The following is a 20,678-nucleotide window of genomic DNA, read 5'->3' as shown; positions in this document are numbered from 1 at the left end:
CACATACAATTTCTTTATATATTTTACTTTTGTTTTAATGTTACACATAAAGACTTTGAGATTCAAAAATGCAAAATGGCAAAATTCTACTTCTGATTCTTTGATAGGTATCTCTAACACACACACATATGTAATATATAAGTATCTAACACATATATATTGTGGAGGAGAAATATATATATTTCTCTTCTAAAATAAATGGTCATATTTATTTCTCTACTAAAATAAATGGTTATATTCAAAAGCTATAATCTGTATCTATATTGTCTCTGAAGACTGGCATAATTGGCTTAAAATTCTAGCTCTTTCTCTTATTATCTGGATCCTTATGAGCAATTCCCATAATCTTTTAAGTCAGTTTTCTTTTCTGTAAAATAGAGGTAATAGTATTATTCTAGTGGTTGGATTATTATGACTATTAAGTATATATGATGTATGTAACCTTATTACATACATTATGTACCCTAGTTATGGTTAACAATCAATGATTTTTTTATTATTATCTTCACCAACATAAGCATGAGAGATGAATTTTAAAGTCTCCTATTTGAAACATATGCATTTTTTTCTTTGTAGAGTTCACATTGTTTTCCTAAACTTAGATACATTTTTATCACTATTTTTTCTTTTCTCTTTCTGTAAGCTTCTCTTTCTGTAAGCTTTATTGAGGTATATTTGATATACAAAAAATGCACATATTTAATGTATACATTTTGATGAGTTTGGACAAACGTGATATCACCACAATCAAGGCACTAAACATATCAATCACCTCGAAAAATGTCCTTGTATTCTTATGTGTGTGTATTTGTTGTGTGTGTGTGTGTTAAGAACACTTAACATGAGATCTATCCTTTTAACATAATCAAGTTCATTATATTTTATTGTTAACTATAGATACTATGTTATACAGCAGACATCTAGAACTTCTTTATCTTGCATTATTAAAATTTTATACCCACTGAGCCCCCAGCAATCATCATCTGTTCTACACTTTCATAAGTTTCACTCTTTTAGGTACTACATATATTTGGAATTATGCAGTGAATTAAGCCAGTCACAAAAGGACAAATATGATTATTTTTTAAATCTAAGTTTCATGTTTACCTAATAGTTGTTATACATAATGAATTAAGACTATTTTCTTTACGTAAATAATGACTATAGTTAGTATTATTTTTAATACAGTAACTGTTTTATTAAAATACAGAAATCTAATTTGTTTGGTACATATTATTTTTGCCTCTGAACATTAGCTAGAATTTGGCAATTAGCCATGCTATCTCCAGTTCAAAATTGGAAGTTGCTTCTTTCAGCTATATTGTTACTACCTGTACTAAGTTAATAAAACATGACTTTACTTACCATATTTACAGAATTCCTAACTTCCCCAAGAAGTTGCCCTCCAAAAGTCATGTTTAAGTGTGCTTTAAGTATACTTTTTAGAGACTCAAATATATTTTTCCGTTACAACAGTATTATATGTAGTTACACAGATAGGCACCATGAAGACGTTCATGATGCAGTATGAATTCATTATGAGGTATAACAGGAAGGCATAACCTCAATCAAACTTGATTTATTAATCCCAGAAATTCTGAACTTGTCTCTTGCTGCTCTTAAATGGGTTTGTGGATCATATCTCTTATAGGAGTTTCTCATCTTTGTCAAGTATGTGGTATAATCCATATTATTTCTCCAGAATTATATTTTTTAAAGTTAAACATACAGAGGAGACATGAAGGTTTTGAGCTGTGAAACCAGTATTTGTAAGCACTTGTTAAGTGCCTTTCCAAATGCCATTCAACAGACATTTATGAATTCTAATGTGTTAGGCACAACACCAAATCATTAATATCTTTCACTTACATCAGAGGTCCCCAGTTCCCTGGGTCAGGGACCAGTACCAGTTCCTGGCCCGTTAGGAACCAGGCTGCACAGCAGGAGGTGAGTGGTGGCTGGTGAGCTAGGGAGCTTCATCTATATTTACTGCCATTCCCCAGTGTTCACCTTACTGCCTGAGCTCTGCCTCCTGTCAGGTCAGCGGCACTAGATTCTCATAGAAAGCGAACCCTATTATGAACTGTACGTGCAAAGGATCTAAATTGAGTGTTCCTTATGAGAACTTAATGTCTGATGACCTGTCACTGTCTTCCATCAACCCCAGATGGGACCGTCTAGTTGCAGGAAAACAAGCTTAGGGCTCCCACTGATTCTACATTATGGTGAGTTGTATAATTATTTTATTATGTATTATAATGGAATCACAACAGAAACAAAGTGTGCAATAAATGTAATGCCCTTGAATCATCCCCAAACCATCGCTCCTTCACCCACTGCCAGTTCATGGAAAAAACTATGTTCCATAAAACCAATCCTTGGTACCAAAAAGGCTGGGCACCACTGACTTGTATCTGTTGATCCTCACTTTACCTCAAGAGATGGGTGTTCTTATTTCGATTTTAAAAATAATAAAGCTGAGGTTCAAAAAGTTTAAACAAGTGTCAGAATAGAATTTGAACCTAGATCTGCCTGATTCCTAGACTATGCCATGATTACCATTCTATGCTGCCTCTACTTAAGCAGTCCTTACCAACTGGTTTCCCAAAAGAGCAATGACTGTAACTATTGAAACACCTTTGAAATACCTTTGAAACTCCGTTTCAGACTGTTACAAAGAAAACCAACAAAATGGTTTTGTTTGTTTTTATATAGGTATATGGCTATTATTGATCCCCTGAAACCCAGACTGTCTGCCACAGCAACCAAGATTGTTATTGGAAGTATTTGGATTCTAGCATTTCTGCTTGCCTTCCCTCAATGTCTTTATTCCAAAACCAAAGTCATGCCCGGCCGTACTCTCTGCTTTGTGCAATGGCCAGAAGGTCCCAAACAACATTTCACGTAAGTTAATTCTCTATTATGATTTTCAATTCAGTTTATCAATCACTTAGGAAACTACAGATTAGAAGCAACAATTAAACAAATAAGACAGACATTTCCCCCAGGGTTCATACATTATTTGGAAAAGGAAATATATAAAAATACTGTAATATAGTATTATTTGTATGTGGTCAATAAGTTTGTGTAAGTTACTAAGGTTTTTCATTAGAAATAGGATGTCTATGTGGGATGGTACTGGAGAGTTTCCTGATGGAAGTGATAAAAGATAAAAGCAATGTGCAAAGAAAAGCATTGTGTTATTGATTGAGAAATGAGTGAGAAGAAAGAAATCAAAGCCCAAATGTGTTGATTGCTCTTTTAGGGAGCTTAGTTGAATGGAAGGAGCACTCTAGTAAGTTATCTAATTTTATTTTGGTTTGATTTGGTTTATGTTCTTTTGCTTACAAGCAAAAAGCATTAAAAACCCTCAACACTAGATTGAAAAGGAAATATTAATATTATAATATATGCTAAAGTTTGGTTCATATTTTATACCCACCTCAAATCAAGCAAAAAGGAATAGTAATGTAATTGTGTAATTGTTTGCATTTTATTTTTAAATTACAGTCATTTAAATTTTATTTCAATAAAATGCTTATTTTTCTATTTTACTCATCAATTTGTCCCTTTAAAAATAGCAAATGGTGCAAATAATGGTTGTCTTTTAAAGCAGTCATTTTATCTACCTTTGCTCTACCCAAAGTTCAGATTTTTGAACAAAAATATTAAGAAGCACTTATTTAAGGAAAATCAGGCAGTGCATATTAAACTGAGTACTATATGCTACTCATTATTATTAATACATCTTAATTGTATGATAATGTTATCATCTGCAAATTATTTGTTGACTGAATTACTTCCTCATTGACTTTAAATCAATACTTAGTAATCTACTGAGAAACGGAAAGACAAGGATATTTAAGATTCACTTTACAAAGAAAAACCACTGGTATGGAGAAGACTGTTATAACAAACTTCTAAATTACTTTAAAGCTTTCCAAGACAGTGAAATCCACACAAAAGATTGTAAAATTCTATTTGGGCTATTGTAATATGGCTTACTCTCCTTTTCGTCTCTAATTGAATTGAATTTTATAATTTTGATTGAAAGCTACTAAATACCAGAATTTAATTTGATAATTTATAGCAGCATACTTCTGGTTTGACTACTATGTCAACATGTTTTGTTTTGTTTTGTTTTGTTTTTACCAAGTTAATAATGCAATCAAATGGACTGTGGCTCTGGAAAATTGCATGTAAATGTCTTTACCTGATTTTTAAAAATTGTAGTAACTTGTGGATTCATTATGGCTCAGAGTATCACTTAATTTTTTCCTCCCATTTGAATGAAAAACAATTTACGTATGTCTGATGTTGCAGCAATATAGAAGATAGTCCTATATAGGAGAAAATATATGCCAGTTGATTTGTTTATTCTATCCCTTCCCTTTTCCTCCAATGACACATTTAATTAGTTTAGCTAAACAATTACCAAGCAGAATACAAAGCAGTGAAAGTCGTTCATCCTCAACCTCTAGGCAAGGAGAACATGTGTTTAACTGAGCCCTTCAACCCAGCTATAGTTTTCATATACCAAGTAAAGATTGACAAACATCAACTGGCAGCATTTGAAACATAAATATAAGTGACAATAGCATGATATTTTGATGGAATTTTGAGATGAATGTATAGAAATAATGTAGAAATAACTCTTGGTAGTTTTAATTATGATTTAAAACTAAGCAAACACAGTCCCCACTATTTCATTCCAATAAGTTTTCAGCGTGTGTGTTTCTTATTTTTTGTAGTTACCACATTATCGTCATTATACTGGTGTACTGTTTCCCATTGCTCATCATGGGTATCACATACACCATTGTTGGAATTACTCTCTGGGGAGGAGAAATCCCAGGAGATACCTGTGACAAGTATCATGAGCAGCTAAAGGCCAAAAGAAAGGTACTGGTCCATGTTGTTTACCTAGCATTTGCATAGGCTATGGTACATCAGAAAGAAAAACAATCTAGTCATGGCATGTTAATACAATATGATCTGATGCTCTACTCCTATTTTTAATGTCTTTGTTTTAATTTTTTTCTTTTCTTTTTTTCTTTTGGTTTTGTATAAGTCACTGTCTACATACTACATCAGTTTGCCATATAATAGTTACTTCATTACAGAAATACTTCTTAAAAAGTATCTTTTGTGAAGTATTCTTACTCTGCTGAAATTGCTAAAATTTTACCAAATTTCACTATTCCAGTTGATTGTATTTTTGCAACTCTGTCTTTCTTTGTCATTTATTGTAAAGAATGCCTCTGATGTATTCTATAATCTACTCAAACCTTCTTTTATTCCAGGAATGACATCTCTTCTAGAAAGTCCAATAATTTTCTAGCAGATATCTAACTTTCCTCCATCCCCTCTTGTCTCTCTTTATTTCTCTCGCTTTCTCTGTGTGTTCTTTCTCCTGATAAGACATTTTATATATATGTATGATTAAAGGATAAGGATTGTATTAATACTATTCTACAATTTATTGAGTGACATGAAAAAGGTTGTTTCTAATTTACATGAAACAAAAACATCTCTAAAAATATTATGTCTATATTTTACTATGATTATTTTTATTAATATTTTTTCTACTACCATTATGCAACTAAATAAGTTAGATTTTTCATAAATTTGTGGAGTTAAAAGGAAACACATTCCATCCTTTTCTCCACAGTTGGTGTGTACCTAATGCATCTTGGAGAGATTTTTATCAAAGATAAATGAGTCCTACTGATTATGCCAATCATTATTATTTGTTCCATTTATGACTAATTTATTTACATAGTACTACTAGCAACACATGAACATTTCCTTTAAAAAACACTCAACAATCTTAAAAACACTTAGCTACAAAAACTCACTTAACAATGATCAATCAGGTTTTAAAAATGCAATGTACAAAATGGATTGCATTTTAATAGTGCGTTTTCTCTGATATTGACAAATAATACTAGACCATATTTATGTTTGGTTAACATTTACAATGATTTCTAGTATTTGAAAACAAAAAGTACGAATGAGCTTTTCCAGATCAATTTACTCATTTCAGGTTGTACAAAAGTGTATCTACTATGTATGCAATTCAATTTTATTTTTCTTTCAAAAAGCTTTTCTTAAAAATAATGTGCATGAACAACCAAATGGCCTCTGGCACCTACAAAGGAATCCTAAAGTGAGGAGAGTTTCAAAAACATGGCCCTCTTACATGAACAGTATCTCTTTCCCCTTTGTAATTTCAACCTGCCTTATATAACATCTTGCTCACATTGAAAGATACTCTCTTCTTGGGATAATTTCTTAGAGCTATATCTTAGGTATCATCACAGTAAATAACTGGTGTTATGTTCTGGGTATTTCAGAATAATTTCTCTATAGTGCCTGCTTAGTTTCTGCCTTTTATTTCTTTCATATTAGTTCAGATTTTTTTAAACATTTCACTATGCACTCCTAAACAAATTAAAATAAACCCAGTAATTGTAGATTATAGTTTTTTTCATATGCATGTAATGTTTTTCTAGAAAGAGATAAAAATTTAATCTGAGTGTTTCTTTCATTTTTGAATTCAGTGTCCCAGAGGGAACACAAAGGAAGATGGATTTTTTTTTTAATTTTGTCTCTATATAAATGGTGAGAGTAAGGCAAAACATTTCCTTTTGATTTCATTACTCCACAATTTCAAAGTAGAAATACTAATTCAGACTGGGAGTGTAACTCTTCTAGAATATTTCAAAAAAGTAAGACATTTTAAAGTTCCAGTATATATGTCTTCCTCTTGGTTTGTATTCTAGGCTAAAATAATATGAAATGGCCCTTTATGTCATGGACTTCTCAAATAAATCTCTTTGTCCTTGGATTTCTTTTACAGTCAGTTATTGGTATGACCATTGATATCTAGGCACTAATACATATATTGCTGAAAATAATAAAATTTTAAAATATAGCTGGCTCTTCTCTTAATTTTTTTCTTTTTATCTAAAATCAAAATATTGGTCTGGAATTGTTTAGAATACAGCTATTACTTATTTTGGATTCATATGATTACTTAAAACACAGACGTTTTACCCTGGATGGGCCGTTTATTCATATGTAGTCTCCTAGAGAATATACCTTTGATATTACAGATTGGACATGAGACATTAAAAAAAAGGCTCATGGCTACATGAGTGCAAACTAATCATGACTATTGGGAAAAACCATTCTATACACTACTCTGAGCCAGACTCTTAATTATAAAAGACTACACAGGATGGAGCAGGATGGTCACATAGAAGCCTCCACTGATCATCACTCCAGAAGGACACCAATGTAACAACTATCTACACACACACAAAATAATCATTTCATAAGAACCAAAAATCATGAGAGCTCTCACAGTGTCTGATTTTAACATCATATAGCTGAAAGAGACACTGAAGAGTGTAGTAAAGACAGTCTTGAATTGCCAGTGACACCCCCATCCCATCCCCAGCAGCAGCCATGTGGCATGGAGAGAGAATCTGTGCCCTTGGGAGAGAGAGCACACAACAATTGTTAGACATTGCTTGGAATTCAGTGCTGCCGTGTCACAGGAGAAAGCAAAACTGATCTGAATCTAGCTGATGCCTGTGCATAGAGGGAATATTTAATCCAGCCCTAGCCAGACAGGAGTCACCCATCCCATGGGTCAGAAGTTGAGATCCTCCACGCCTCACCACTGTGGGCTAAAGTCCTCTGGGGCTCCAAATAAACTTTAAATGCAGTATAGGCCACCAAGACTGCAACTCCTACGTGAGTCATAGTGCTGTGCTGGACTCACAACCAGTGGACTTGGGTGGTGCACAACCTACTGAGACATCAGTGGGGCTGACTAAGAGAGTGCACGTACCACCTCCCCACAATCCCAGGCAGCAGGGCTCATGGGTTCAAAAGGGACTGGCTCCTTCCACTTGGGAAAGGAGATGAAAGAGTAAAGAAGACTTCGTTTTGCATCTTGGATACTAGCTCAGCCACAATAAGATAGGGCACCAGTCAGAGTTATGAGGATCCCTTTCCAGATTCTAGGTCCAGCATGACATTTCTAGACACAACCTGGACTAGAAGGGAACTCACTGCCATCAAGGGAAGGACCCAGTCACAGCAAGACCCATCACTGACTGACTAAAAAGCCTTTGGGAGCTTGAATAACCAGTGGCAATACCCAGGTAGTACACCATGGGGCTTGGGTGAACCTGAGAATTGCTAGCTTCAAGTGAGACTCAGCACATTCCTAGCTGTGGTGGCTACAGTGAAAAACACCCTCTGCTTGAGAAAAGCTAAGGGAAAAGTAAAGGGGACTTTGTTAAGTCCATGTTAAGTAACAGCTTTGTTAAGTCCATGTTAAGTAACAGCTCAGCCACAAGGAGGTAGAGTACAAAGTGGGCTCTTAGGGTCTCCGATTACAGACCTTGACACTTGGACAACATTTTTGGACCTACCTGGACCAGACAGAAGCCCACTGCCCTGAAGGGTGAATCCCAGGCCAGACAGCATTCACCACAAGCTGACTTAAAACACCCTGGGCCTTAAGTGAACATAGGTGGTAGTCTGGCAGTACTCCCTTGGGCCTGTGGCAGTCGTGGCCACAGGAAGGGTCCTCTGCCTTTGAAATGAAGAGGGAACAAGGGAAACAACTGATTCTTGTGGTTTGAATGTCAGCTCACCCACAGTACAATAGAACACAATATAAACTTCTCAGATTTTTTACTCTAGTCCCTGACTCCCAGATAGCACCTCTAGACCCACCTAGGAGGAACTCTGGACCCACCAGAACACCTCTGGATCTACCTGGGAGAACTTACCACCCTGAAGGGAAAGACACAAGCCTGGCTGGCTTCGACACCTGCTCATTGTAGTATGCCAGCCTACAAGCATAGATGGTAGCCAGGTGGTGATTAAAACAGGCTTTGGGTGAACCCCAGTGCTGTGTTTGCTTAATGTGTGACCCAGTGCAGTTCCAGTGGTGGTGACCACAGGCTGCTCGTGTCACCCCAACCAGCTCCAGGTGGCTCAGAACCGGAAAGGGGACTGTATTTGGAAGAAAGTGAAGGAAGAGAACAAGAGTCTCTGTCTAGAAATCCAGAGAATTCCTCTGGATCTTATCCAAGACCAACAAGGCAGTATCTCCGTGAGTCTGCAAGAACCACAGCCCTACTAGGTATGTGGTACACCCTAATGCAGATATGACCTAGATCACAACCCCCAAGTCTTTTTGAATATCTAGAAATCCTTCCCAAGAAAGATGGGTCCAAATGGGGCTAGACTGCAAAGACTACAATAAATTACAAACTCTTCAATGCCCAGACACAGACAAACATATGTGACCATCAGGACCATCCAGGAAACATGACCTCATGCAATGAACTAAACAAGGCACCAACAACCAATTCTGGAGAAACAAAGATATATGACCTTTCAGACAGAGAATTCCAAACTGCAGTTTTAAGGAAACTCAAAGAAATTCAAGAGAGCACAAAGAAGGAATTCAGAATTCTATCAAATAAATTTAACAAAGAGATTGAAATAATTAAAAAGAATCAAGAAAAGTTGCTGGAGTTGAAAAATATAATTTATATACTAAGGAATGCATTAGTCTTTTAATAGCAGAATTGATCAAACAGAAGAAAGAATTAGTGACCTTGAAGGCAGGCTATTTGAAAATGTACAGTAAGAGAAAACAAAAGAAAAACAAGGCCTGGCACAGTGGCTCAAGCCTGTAATCCGAGAACTTTGGGAGGCCAAGGTGGGCAGATCATGAGGTCAGGAGATTGAGACCATCCTGGCTAACATGGTGAAACCCCATCTCTACTAAAAATACAAAAAATTAGCTGGGAGTGGGTGGCGGGTGCCTGTAGTCCCAGCTACTCAGGATGCTGAGGCAGGAGAATGGCATGAACCCAGGAGGCGGAGCTAGCAGTGAGCAGAGATGGCCCCACTGCACTCTAGCCTGGGTGACAGAGCAAGACTCTGTCTCAAAAGAAAAAAAGAAAAAGAAAAAGAAAGAAAGAAAGAAAGAAAGAAAGAAAGAAAGAAAGAAAGAAAGAAAGAAAGAAAGAAAGAAAGAAAGAAAGAAAGAAAGAAAGAAAGAAAGAAAGAAAGAAAGAGAAAGGAAGGAAGGAAGGAAGGAAGGAAGGAAGGAAGGAAGGAAGGAAGGAAGGAAGGAAGGAAGGAAGGAAGGAAGGAAGGAAAGAAAGAAAGAAAGAAAGAAAGAAAGAAAGAAAGAAAGAAAGAAAGAAAGAAAGAAAGAAAGAAAGAAAGAAAGAAAAAATAATGAAGCATACCCACAGCTTCTAGAAAATAGCCTCAAAAGGGCTATGTAATTTATACAAAAATCAAATCTAAACTATGAAACTACTACACAAAAACATTGGGTAAATGATCCAGGACATTGAGCAAGGCAAAAAGTTCTTGAGTAATACCCCACAAGCACAGGCAACCAAAACCAAAATAGACAAAAGGAGATCACATCAAGTTAAAAAGCTTCTGTGCAGCAAAGGAAGCAATCAGCAAAGTGAAGAGATAACCCACAGAATGGGAGAAAATATTTGCAATCTCTCCATCTGACAGAGTTAATAACCAGAATACATCAGTAACTCAAACAACTCTGTAGGAAAAAAAAATCTAATATTCCAATTAAAATTGGGCAAAGGATCTGAATAGACATTTCTCAAAAGAAGACATATGAATGGCAAACAAGCATAGAAAAGATGCTCCACATCACTGATCATCAAAGAAATGCAGTTCCAAACTACAATGAGATATCATTTTACCCCAACTAAAATGGCTTTATTCAAAAGTCAGGCAATCACAAATCCTGGCAAGGATGTGGAGAAAAGGGAACTCTTATACTGTTGATGAGAATGTAAATTAACACAAACACTATGGAGAACAGTTTGGAGGTTTCTCAAATAAAAATAGAAATAGCACTATCATATGATCCAGCAATCCCACTCCTAGGTACATAACCAAAAGGAAGGAAATCAGCATGTCAAAGAGACATATCCATTGCCATGTTTATTGCAACATTATTCACAATAGCCAAGACTTAGAAGCAACCTAAATGTCCATCAACAGACGAATGGATAAACAAAATGTGGTACATATACACAATGGAGTACTTTTCAGCCATAAAAGAATGAGATTCTTTCACTTGTAACAACGTGGATGGAACTGGAGATCATTATGTTAAGTGAAATAAACCAGGCACAGAAAGATGAAGTTTGTATGGTCTCACTTATGTGTGGGAGCTAGAAATGAAAATAATTGAGCTTATGGAGCTAGAGAGTAGAAGGAAGGTTCCAGAGGTTGGAAGCATAGTGGGAAAGTAGGAGTGAAGTGAGGAGTGTTATTGGGTACAAAAATATAGTTCAAAGAATGAATAAGTTCCCATATTATATAGCACAACAGAATGACTACAGTCATCAATAATTTAATCGTATATTTAAAATTACTAAAAAAGTATCATTCAATTGTAATATAAAGGATAAATGCTTGAAGTGATGGATACCCCATCCTGATGTGATTATTATACGTTGCATGCCTGTATCAAAATATCTCATGTAACTCATAAATGCATACATCTACTATGTACCCACACAAATAAATAAAAAATAATGAAAGACTAGCAGATGCTGATTGAACTCCCAATTACTCACGTACAAGAATACATAAGAGCTGAAAAAATTTTAGGCTAGTCACGAGCAGACCTTTATAAATATTGAAGAGCATTGCTTCCATTTTTCTTTCTCCCACTATTTTTAGGAATTGTGGTCAATTTCAAACCTTGTGAATTATATTCTTTGAAGTATAGCCAGTTGAAATATTTCACTTTTTTATGTTATATAGAACCTAGCATATTTAAACTTTGAAGTAATATGAAATTTTTAGATAATTTTGGATTAACTGCTCCCACTCAATTTTTATTATGCCCTGCCTAACTAGCAACAGTTTAAAAATAACGACACTGGTTTTAACTAGCACTAGGTAAAAAGATTAAATATTACCCTTGAGAAATAAGTTAATACTTTTAAAAATATTTCCTCACCATTAAAATTAGAGTGTTGAACCTCTTAAATGTAGCTGAGTATTTAACTTAAGAATCCCTATACTTTAAAGAAAAGTAGATTCAACAAATTTCAAAATATAGCATATTTTGAAAGCCTAGGCTGTTTAGTTCAATTTTTTCAATGATAATTGGTTACTAATCTTGTCAAAGCTCTCCTTCAAGAAATGTGTACTAGTCAAAACATTACTATGATATTCAAGTTGGAAATTGAAATTACAATACTTCTATAAATTGTAAGAGAGAATGCTTTCTTAACATTATCCTGTTTGCTGAGAAAGTTATATTAATGCTTACATTTCAATTTGAGAATAATTTAGTATCTAGAAAAGGAAACTGATCCTTGTCAACTTTATTCTACTTATTAGTAGGTAGTCAAAGATTTTGACTACCTTTTAAAACATTGGCTAAAATGCCATGTATGAAAATCATTATTGAAACTACCTGTTTAAAATTATAACAATTATACAGCAAAATTTGAAACTTTATGTCTTTACTTAATACACCATACATTGGTATGTGAAAAGTTGAATTTTAAATATCTAGTGTTCAACTCACAAACTGACTTAAAATACACTTATAGCTTTAAAAAACTTGTAGATTGATAGATCTGATAAGAATCTAAAATTTAATGAATCCCTTGCCTTGCTCTTATTCTGTACTAAAATCAAAGACTGTGTAAGGAGGAAATGAGTAGAGGAGCTAACAGATTCATATTTAGGATATTCGGTAAAAGAAATTAAATATACTATTTAATTGTCTTAGTCTTGCCAATATCATACTGTTTCCTAAATAAGAAAACTATAGATATCTTCTCAAAGTCATTTGTAATGCTTCTTAGAGTTAGCATCTTATTTATAGCTCACTGAATCCATATGACTACAATTTGAACTCATTCACTTTGGAAACAGAAAATATTTGCTATCCATCTCTTCTACATAGTATTTTCATAAATAAAGACTACTTATGTCTTTCCATCTCAGGTTGGAAGAAAATGTAGTCACATTCTCCTATAAATAATTTTAAAATCCTTGGCAATGACAAAATACATCCCAAAATATATGTGTGAGGGAAACAAATGAATCCCTACTGGCATCTTTGAGTAACTATCTATAACATTGGCCTTATACAACATAAATGCTACAAGACCAATGATTAATTAGCAAGATGGAAAGAGAATAAATTATACTAATCAACAGTTATATGAATTGGACATAAAACATAATATTTAAATGATTACAATTATAAAATGCATCAATAAGAAAAAAGAAGTGGTGTCTATATAGGGAATGGAAACAATGTGAATAGTTATACTATGTCAGATCCACCTTCATTCATCAAAGATAATTTATTACAAATTCCTACTGTGGAAATGGAATAGACAAAGTTCATCTGAATTCAGGAAAGATGTTTTCTAGTCTTCTGTTAGCATTGTGAATCAGGTAAAGAAAAATGAACTGGTTTCAAGTTGCATTAGTATTGGTTCAATGCCAAACCTCTGCATGGGTTGATAAAGAGAATTGTCTCCACCTGAAGGAAAGTTTCTAAGAACATGCTGCAAAGCTTTGCCCTCAGTACTAGTATGTTCAAATTTGATCAATAACAAAAATATCAATTCTTGGTCATGAAAGTAATTCTGTAGATACAGACAGACTATTAAATGACTGAATTAGGAACTAGCAAAGCCAAGAGCTCCGTGCCATGTGCATGACAGGTTGTGCATGCAGTGCCTTGGCCCCACAGCTAACTAGAAAGAACAGGGTCTTGGATGTGAAAGATCCTTGTATTCCTGTTCTTGCCCTGTCTAGGAGTAATCTTGATCACACGTATTTAACTTTATTATGCCCTGTTTGCTGAAAATTGTGGAGGTTTAAATAAGGTTGTGTGTAGGGAACTTTTGGAATTAAAATTGTGGTTCTAGTGCCTAGCACTGTATCTTTCACACAAGAGGCATTTAGTTCATGTGGATATTTGCCTTTTTTCCTATCATTTTGTATCTTTTCCAATATAAAGAATCTCAAATCGGATGCAGAACTCATTTCCAGACATTAATGTCTGATTCTCCTTTTTTTCTTTTAATTAAGAATTTGTTCAGATGGCTATAGATTTTGTCAAGATTTATAGTCAAGATAATTACATTAAAGATAAAATCAGTTTCTAAGTGTCCTAAGGTTTTCTCTGGTTTTCTGTGCATTAATTGTAACAAGAAATATAAATGTCAAATTTCCTGTGGCTATATTCACCACAGTGACAACAACAGCAACAGCCACAGAGGAAATGGAGTCATTCTCCATTTTTCCTTCTCAGATTAAGCCTGTAAACTAAATCTCTTACTCTTGGAGAATATCCATTATAGCAAATTGAACCAAGAATTTGATAGCACATTTCCTTCTCTGTGTTTTAGTATTTACATCATATTTTATGCTATTAATCTGAACTTCTGCTTAACAGTTGTCTTCCTTAACTACCCTGCTTAGTGATCAATATAACACAATGTGTATACATTTTCACATTTTTCTAAGAGACAGCTGGCTGTGCAGTATCAGCAGTAAATGTTCAGGGTAATTGAAAAACTGCTAAAATGCTGGCTTTGTGAAGACTGGAACTTTTGTCTGACTCTTTTTCCATACCAATTTATTTATCTTTATGTACTTTATTGTAATTAAAAAACTTGAAATTACCCATATGACTTAGACTTCCAATGTTAATACATCATGGAGGTGTTCAAGCTCATATATAATATACTTGTGATTTACCTATTTTTATGTCCCTCTCTCATTTCTACATTTTCAGGACACATTTCCACTTATTTCCATGCATCTTCCCTTAATAATTTGTCATAATAATGATTGTTATTCATATTATTATTAATCATAAAAACATAATATCTCCTTTTAAAAACTAATGTATTCTTTCTTTTAAAAAGACATGTTATCATCTTGGTATAAAACTAACATTTTAATAGTAAGTTTTCTAGGGAAATGAAAGTCAAGAACTAGAAAAAAATTTTAAATTTCTGTTATGTATTATGAAATATCTTCCCAAAAGAGAAAAATATTGTAAGAATTGTATATAGAAATCCATGATTATTTACCAATTATTTTTCATTCAGATATTTTGAGAAAAGTTTTTATTTTGACTAATGAATCAATGAATATCATTAGAATATATCTATCTCATATCATTCTGAAATTATATAAATATTTTAACCCAGCAGTGCATGATGAAAATGTATGCAACTGGTTCTTTAAAAGCTTTTGTTTAAAAGAAAAATAGCCAAAAACAAAACAAAGTCAGAAAACATCTGAAACTTCTGATGGGCTTGTATAATATTACCATATATACAATTCAACTAGTGTTTCTAACTGAAACAATGAAGCTTAAAGAAAACTAATAGCTCTTTGCTAATTATAGTAACTTTACCCCATCTCACGGTACAACTTGCAATCAGGAGAGCCTTCTACATCTGAGTTGTACATTGATTGCCAATACCACAAGCTTTAAACCCTTTGATTAAATATTCCTCCTGCTCTCTATGTGTGGCAGTAAATGTGAAACATTTTGAAAAGCCTAGAAAAGTTTTTTTTTTAACTTTTTTTTTTATTATTATACTTTCAGTTCTAGGGTACACGTGCATAACATGTAGGTTTGTTACATATGTATACTTGTGCCATGTTGGTGTGCTGCACCCGTTTTCTAAATTTTTTTTTGTAGTTTTCTAGTAGTACTGAAGAAGTGGAAATGGTTATTCCTTTTTAAAAAGATAAGAAAATATACACATTTAGGATGAAATATCTAAAGCGTTTCAGTGCTTGGCAATCATTTGAAAAAGTTTCTCTATGGATTATCTGTTAATACTACTCATTCTGCAAGTACAAGTTCGGGAGAGATGGAATCAGGTTCAAGCATCATGAATTTCTAGCAGGAAAATGAAACTCAGCATATGAAATCTATAACAATTGTCATCATTATCAATACTTCATGAAACATACACAGAGGCACACACACAATTGAGAATTATGTCAATTACAGATTTTATACAACCATTATATAGAGCTTTGACACATATTGTTGTACTCATCCTCACAAAACTCCTGGGAGTGAGGCCTGGTAGAAATTGTTATCCCTCATTTAACAAATCAAGAAACTGAAGCTCTGGGAAGTGAATGTTGCCCAAACTGACAGTGCAAGTAGAGTTCATTCCTGCAGAATGCAAAACAACTGTTATCTCTACTACTTTGAACTGCAAAGAATTGGTAGCTACCCTTAGGCAATCTCCTCTCTCTCTCTCTCCCTGACGATGTCTCACTCTGTCGCCAGACTGGCAATCTCTCCCCTACTGAAATTTCCTGTTTATCATTCCATTCTACATCCTGATTTACTCTAGAAAAGTGCTGTCCAATAAAAAGTTTGTCAGTGATAGAAACGTTCCGTATCTGAACTATCCAACACAGTAGCCGCTAGCTGCATATAGCTATTTAACACTTGAAGTATGGCTACCACAAAGGACTAAGTTTATTTTATTTTACTTTATTTTATTCCAGTTATGTAAGGTTAAATTTAAATAGCCACATGTAGAAGTGGCTATCATATTGGTCAGCACTGCTCTAAAAAGGCATAAAAACAATAAAACAAATCCAGTAGTTATTACAAAGCCAGTGTTTACTCTCATTTATTGTGATAATGTAGTACGACATGAATACAATCAGAAAGTGCCATTAATTTTAACAAACATAGAAACTCACTTGCCTTTTTGAAATTTTGTGTTGATACATAATTATTGTATATATTTTTGGGGTACATGTGATATTTTGATACATGAACAAAATGCATGGTAATCTAATCAGTTAGTACATTCATCAGCTCAAAAATTATTATACCTTTGTGTTGGGAGCATTCCAAATCTTTCTTACAGCTATTCTAAAATTTGCAATAAATTACTGTTGCATATTTTACCCTAGTCACCCTACTGTTATTAAACACTGGAATGTATTCCTTATATCTACCTGTATGTATGTATCCATTAATCAACCTCTCCTTAACCCCCCTCCATCCTACCCTTCCCAGCCTCTGGTAATCACCATTCTACTCTGTACTTCCATGAGATCAATTTTCACATAGCTCCCACATATGGGTGAGTACATGCAATATTTGTCTTTCTGTGCCTGGCTTATTTCTCTTAGCATAATGTCCTCCAGTTCCATCCATGTTGCTGCAAATGGCAGGATTTCATTCTTTTTTTATGGCTGAACAATATTCTCTTGTAGATATACCACATTTTATTTAGTATTTGATATTTCCTTTTTATAATTGACAATAATATTTTGTTAAAAAAGCAACATTTTTTCTATTTTTATTCATTTTTAATTGACAAATAATTGTATTCTCTATTCCTTTTTAAAATAGACAAATAATAATTTTATACACTTATGAGGTACAATGTGATTATATATGTATTTACGTATATAAATATGTATATCCAGATTTTAGGATGATTGAATCAAGCTAATTAACATGTCCATCACCTCACATATTTATCATTTTTTGTTGTGAGAACATTTGAAATTTATTCTTTTAGCAATTTCAAAATACATAATATAGTCATCATGCTGTTCAGTAGACCTTGAAAACTTACTGTATCACCTATCTAACTGAAATTTTGTACCCTTCAGTCATCATCTCCCATTCCCTCCCAGCATCACCTCTGGTAACCACCATTCTACTCTCTGCTTCTACTAGTTTGACATTTTTAGATTACACATGTAAGTGAGATTATGAAGTATTTGTCCTTCTGTGCCTGGCTTATGTAACTTAGCATAATGTCCTTCAGTTTCATCCATGTTATTGCAATGGCAGAATTTCCTTCTTTTTAAAGGCTGAATAGTATTTCATTATGTACATATGCCACGTTTTTTATCCATTCATCCACTGATGTATACAATGGTTGATTACATACCTTGACTATTGTGAACAATGTTGCAATAAACTGGGAATTACAGATATCTTTTGATATACTGATCTCAGTTCCTTCGGGTATGTATACAGAGGTGAGATTGATGAATCATATAACACTTGTTTAATTTTTAGCTTTCTGAGTAAACTTCATACTGCTTTACACAATGGCTGTACTAATTTATATTCCCAACAACAGTGTACAAAGAAGGGTTCCCTTTTCTCCACATTCTCCCCAGTACTTATCTTCCATTTTTTAAATAGCCATTCTAACAGGTGTGAGGTAATATATCATTGAGGTTTTAATTTGAATTTCCCTCATGATTAGTAATGTTGAACATTTTTTCATATATCAAAAGAATAATCTAAAGGCATCACACTATCTTATTTTAAAATATATTACAAAACTATAGTAATCAAAATGGTATGGTACTGGAATTTTAATAAAAATACACATAGACCAATGAAACAGAACAGTGAGCCCAGAAATGAACTCACACATTTACAATCAATGGATTTTAACAAAGTTACCAAGAACATGTAATTGAAAAAAAACAGTTTCTTCAATAAATGGTGTTGGGGGACACATGCAGAAGAATAAAATTGGACCCTTATCTCATAGTATATAAAAATCAACTTAAAATGGATTAAAGACTTAAATGTAAGCCTTGAAACTATAAAACTACTAGAAGAAAAAATAGGGGAAAAGCTTTATGACATTTGTCTGAGTAATGATTTTTTGGGGGTTTAGCCTCAAAGCACTGGCAACAAAAGCAAAAACAAACAAGATTTCATCAGACTAAAAAGCTTCTGCACAGCAACGAAAACAATCAATAGAGCAGGGGTGTCCAATCTTTTGGATTCCCTGTGCCACATTAGAAAAAAAAGAATTGTCTTGGGCCACACATAAAATATACCAACACTAATGATAGCTGATAAGCTAAAATTTTAAAAAAAATTGCAAAAAAAAAAATCTCATAACGTTTTACAAAAATTTATGAATTTGTGTTGGGCCACATTCAAAGCCATCCTGGGCAACATGGTGGCTGTGGGCCACGGGTTGGACAAGCTTGCAATAGAGTAAAGATACAACCAATGGATTAGGAGAAAAAATTTGTAAACCATACATCTTATAAGAGGTTAGTATCCAAAATACATGAGGAATTCAAACAACTAAAGAGCAAGAAAACAAGTAACTTGATTTTAAAATGGGCAAAAGAACAGACATTTCTCAAAGTATGCAAATGGCCAACAAATATGTGAAAAAAAGCCACTCTACATCACTAATCATTAGGGAAGTGCATATTGTTCTCTGTTCTTATTACAAGGTTAGGAGTATTTCAACTGAATTTTGCCACAAGTAAGATTTCCTTTGCCAAAAAAAGCCTTTTTAAATTTCTTGCATTTCTGACATTGTACATAACACAGCATATATACATACATATCTTTGTAATATTTTATAACGGGGAAAAACATAAACCACAGGGTCAGACAGCATAGTTTGATTCTTGCATTGTCAGTTACTGGTTTACTACATCTTAATATCTCACCCTCCATTTTCTTATTTATAAAATACTAAAATAATATTTGTATTGCAATGTTTGATGAGGGTTAATCTAGATAATATATATGTCAAAGTGTCTGGTTCCTAATGTCCATAAATATGCAAATCCAATCTGCACTTACTTCGCCCTATTCATGAAACAAATATAAACCTAATTATGATTATTAATAAAAAATAATGCTTATGATAGGTCTAGAAACACAGCTAGCATTGATTGGTACTTATTATGTGCCATACACCTTATTTAGGTTTAGATAGATTAGACATTGAATCCTTATAACTGCATAAGGAAGACATCACTGTTATTTTCATTTTACAGATAAAGAAATAATTAGAACGGTTGAGTAACTTGCCTGTTTTATTTAACAATAGAGTCAGGATTTGAACCCAGAAAGTCTGATTCTAGAGAATGTGTTCTTTATCTCCATATTACACTGATTATTTCTGTACTTTACTCATGAAGGAAACAAAAAATAAGATAAAGTATTTCTTTATGTATTTAATTACTGGTACCATTGAATTATATTATTGTATTATTTACATATTCTGAGAAAAAAGGTTTTTGTATGGTAAACTAACCAAAATGTATAACATCATTTCTAAAGAGAAAATATTTTCCAATATCAGCAATGAAAATTCGTCTAAGTACCAGCATCAACTTAAAACTTAATTCTCAGAAATAAGCTCATGAGTAAGCTGGGTCTGCACATACCTACCAAAGTGAGATGCACTAAGGTAAAATCTGTGTTTTGATTGATTACAAATTGTAAATCAGCTCAATACATAGTAGTTTGTGTTTTTTAGTTCAGATGGGTTTGTTTTCTAACGTTCAACAGGTCTTTTGCTACATACTAAATTAAAACAATACATAAACCCCCTTAGCAAATTCTCCTTAGTTAATTAACCTAAATCATACTGAGAGTAATTAATGGTTGTATTGCAATGAAAACAACTCTACAGTAAATACATTGTTGTTGTTAAATCTTAGTAAACACACATAAATTTAACTGTTTATTTTTTGAGAAAATCTGGATTCTTAAGCCAAATGAGCACAAAGTTTTATGTGTGCATATGAGAGAGGAAGAAGGA

General features: G+C 33.6%; 1 protein-coding gene across 1 annotated transcript in view; it reads left to right on the top strand.

Annotated features, from left to right (window-relative positions):
- Positions 1–20,678, top strand: part of TACR3 (tachykinin receptor 3) — a 120,294-nt gene that overhangs the window by 51,036 nt on the left and 48,580 nt on the right. The window contains exons 2-3 of the mRNA XM_030924269.1: positions 2,716–2,904; positions 4,752–4,902. Coding sequence (XP_030780129.1) covers positions 2,716–2,904; positions 4,752–4,902 — 340 coding nt within the window. The remainder of the gene's footprint in view (positions 1–2,715; positions 2,905–4,751; positions 4,903–20,678) is intronic.

Source organism: Rhinopithecus roxellana, chromosome 2 (genome assembly GCF_007565055.1).
Source record: "Rhinopithecus roxellana isolate Shanxi Qingling chromosome 2, ASM756505v1, whole genome shotgun sequence".
In the NCBI taxonomy this organism is placed as follows: Eukaryota; Metazoa; Chordata; class Mammalia; order Primates; family Cercopithecidae; genus Rhinopithecus; species Rhinopithecus roxellana.
This window is presented reverse-complemented; position numbering and strand designations above follow the sequence as displayed.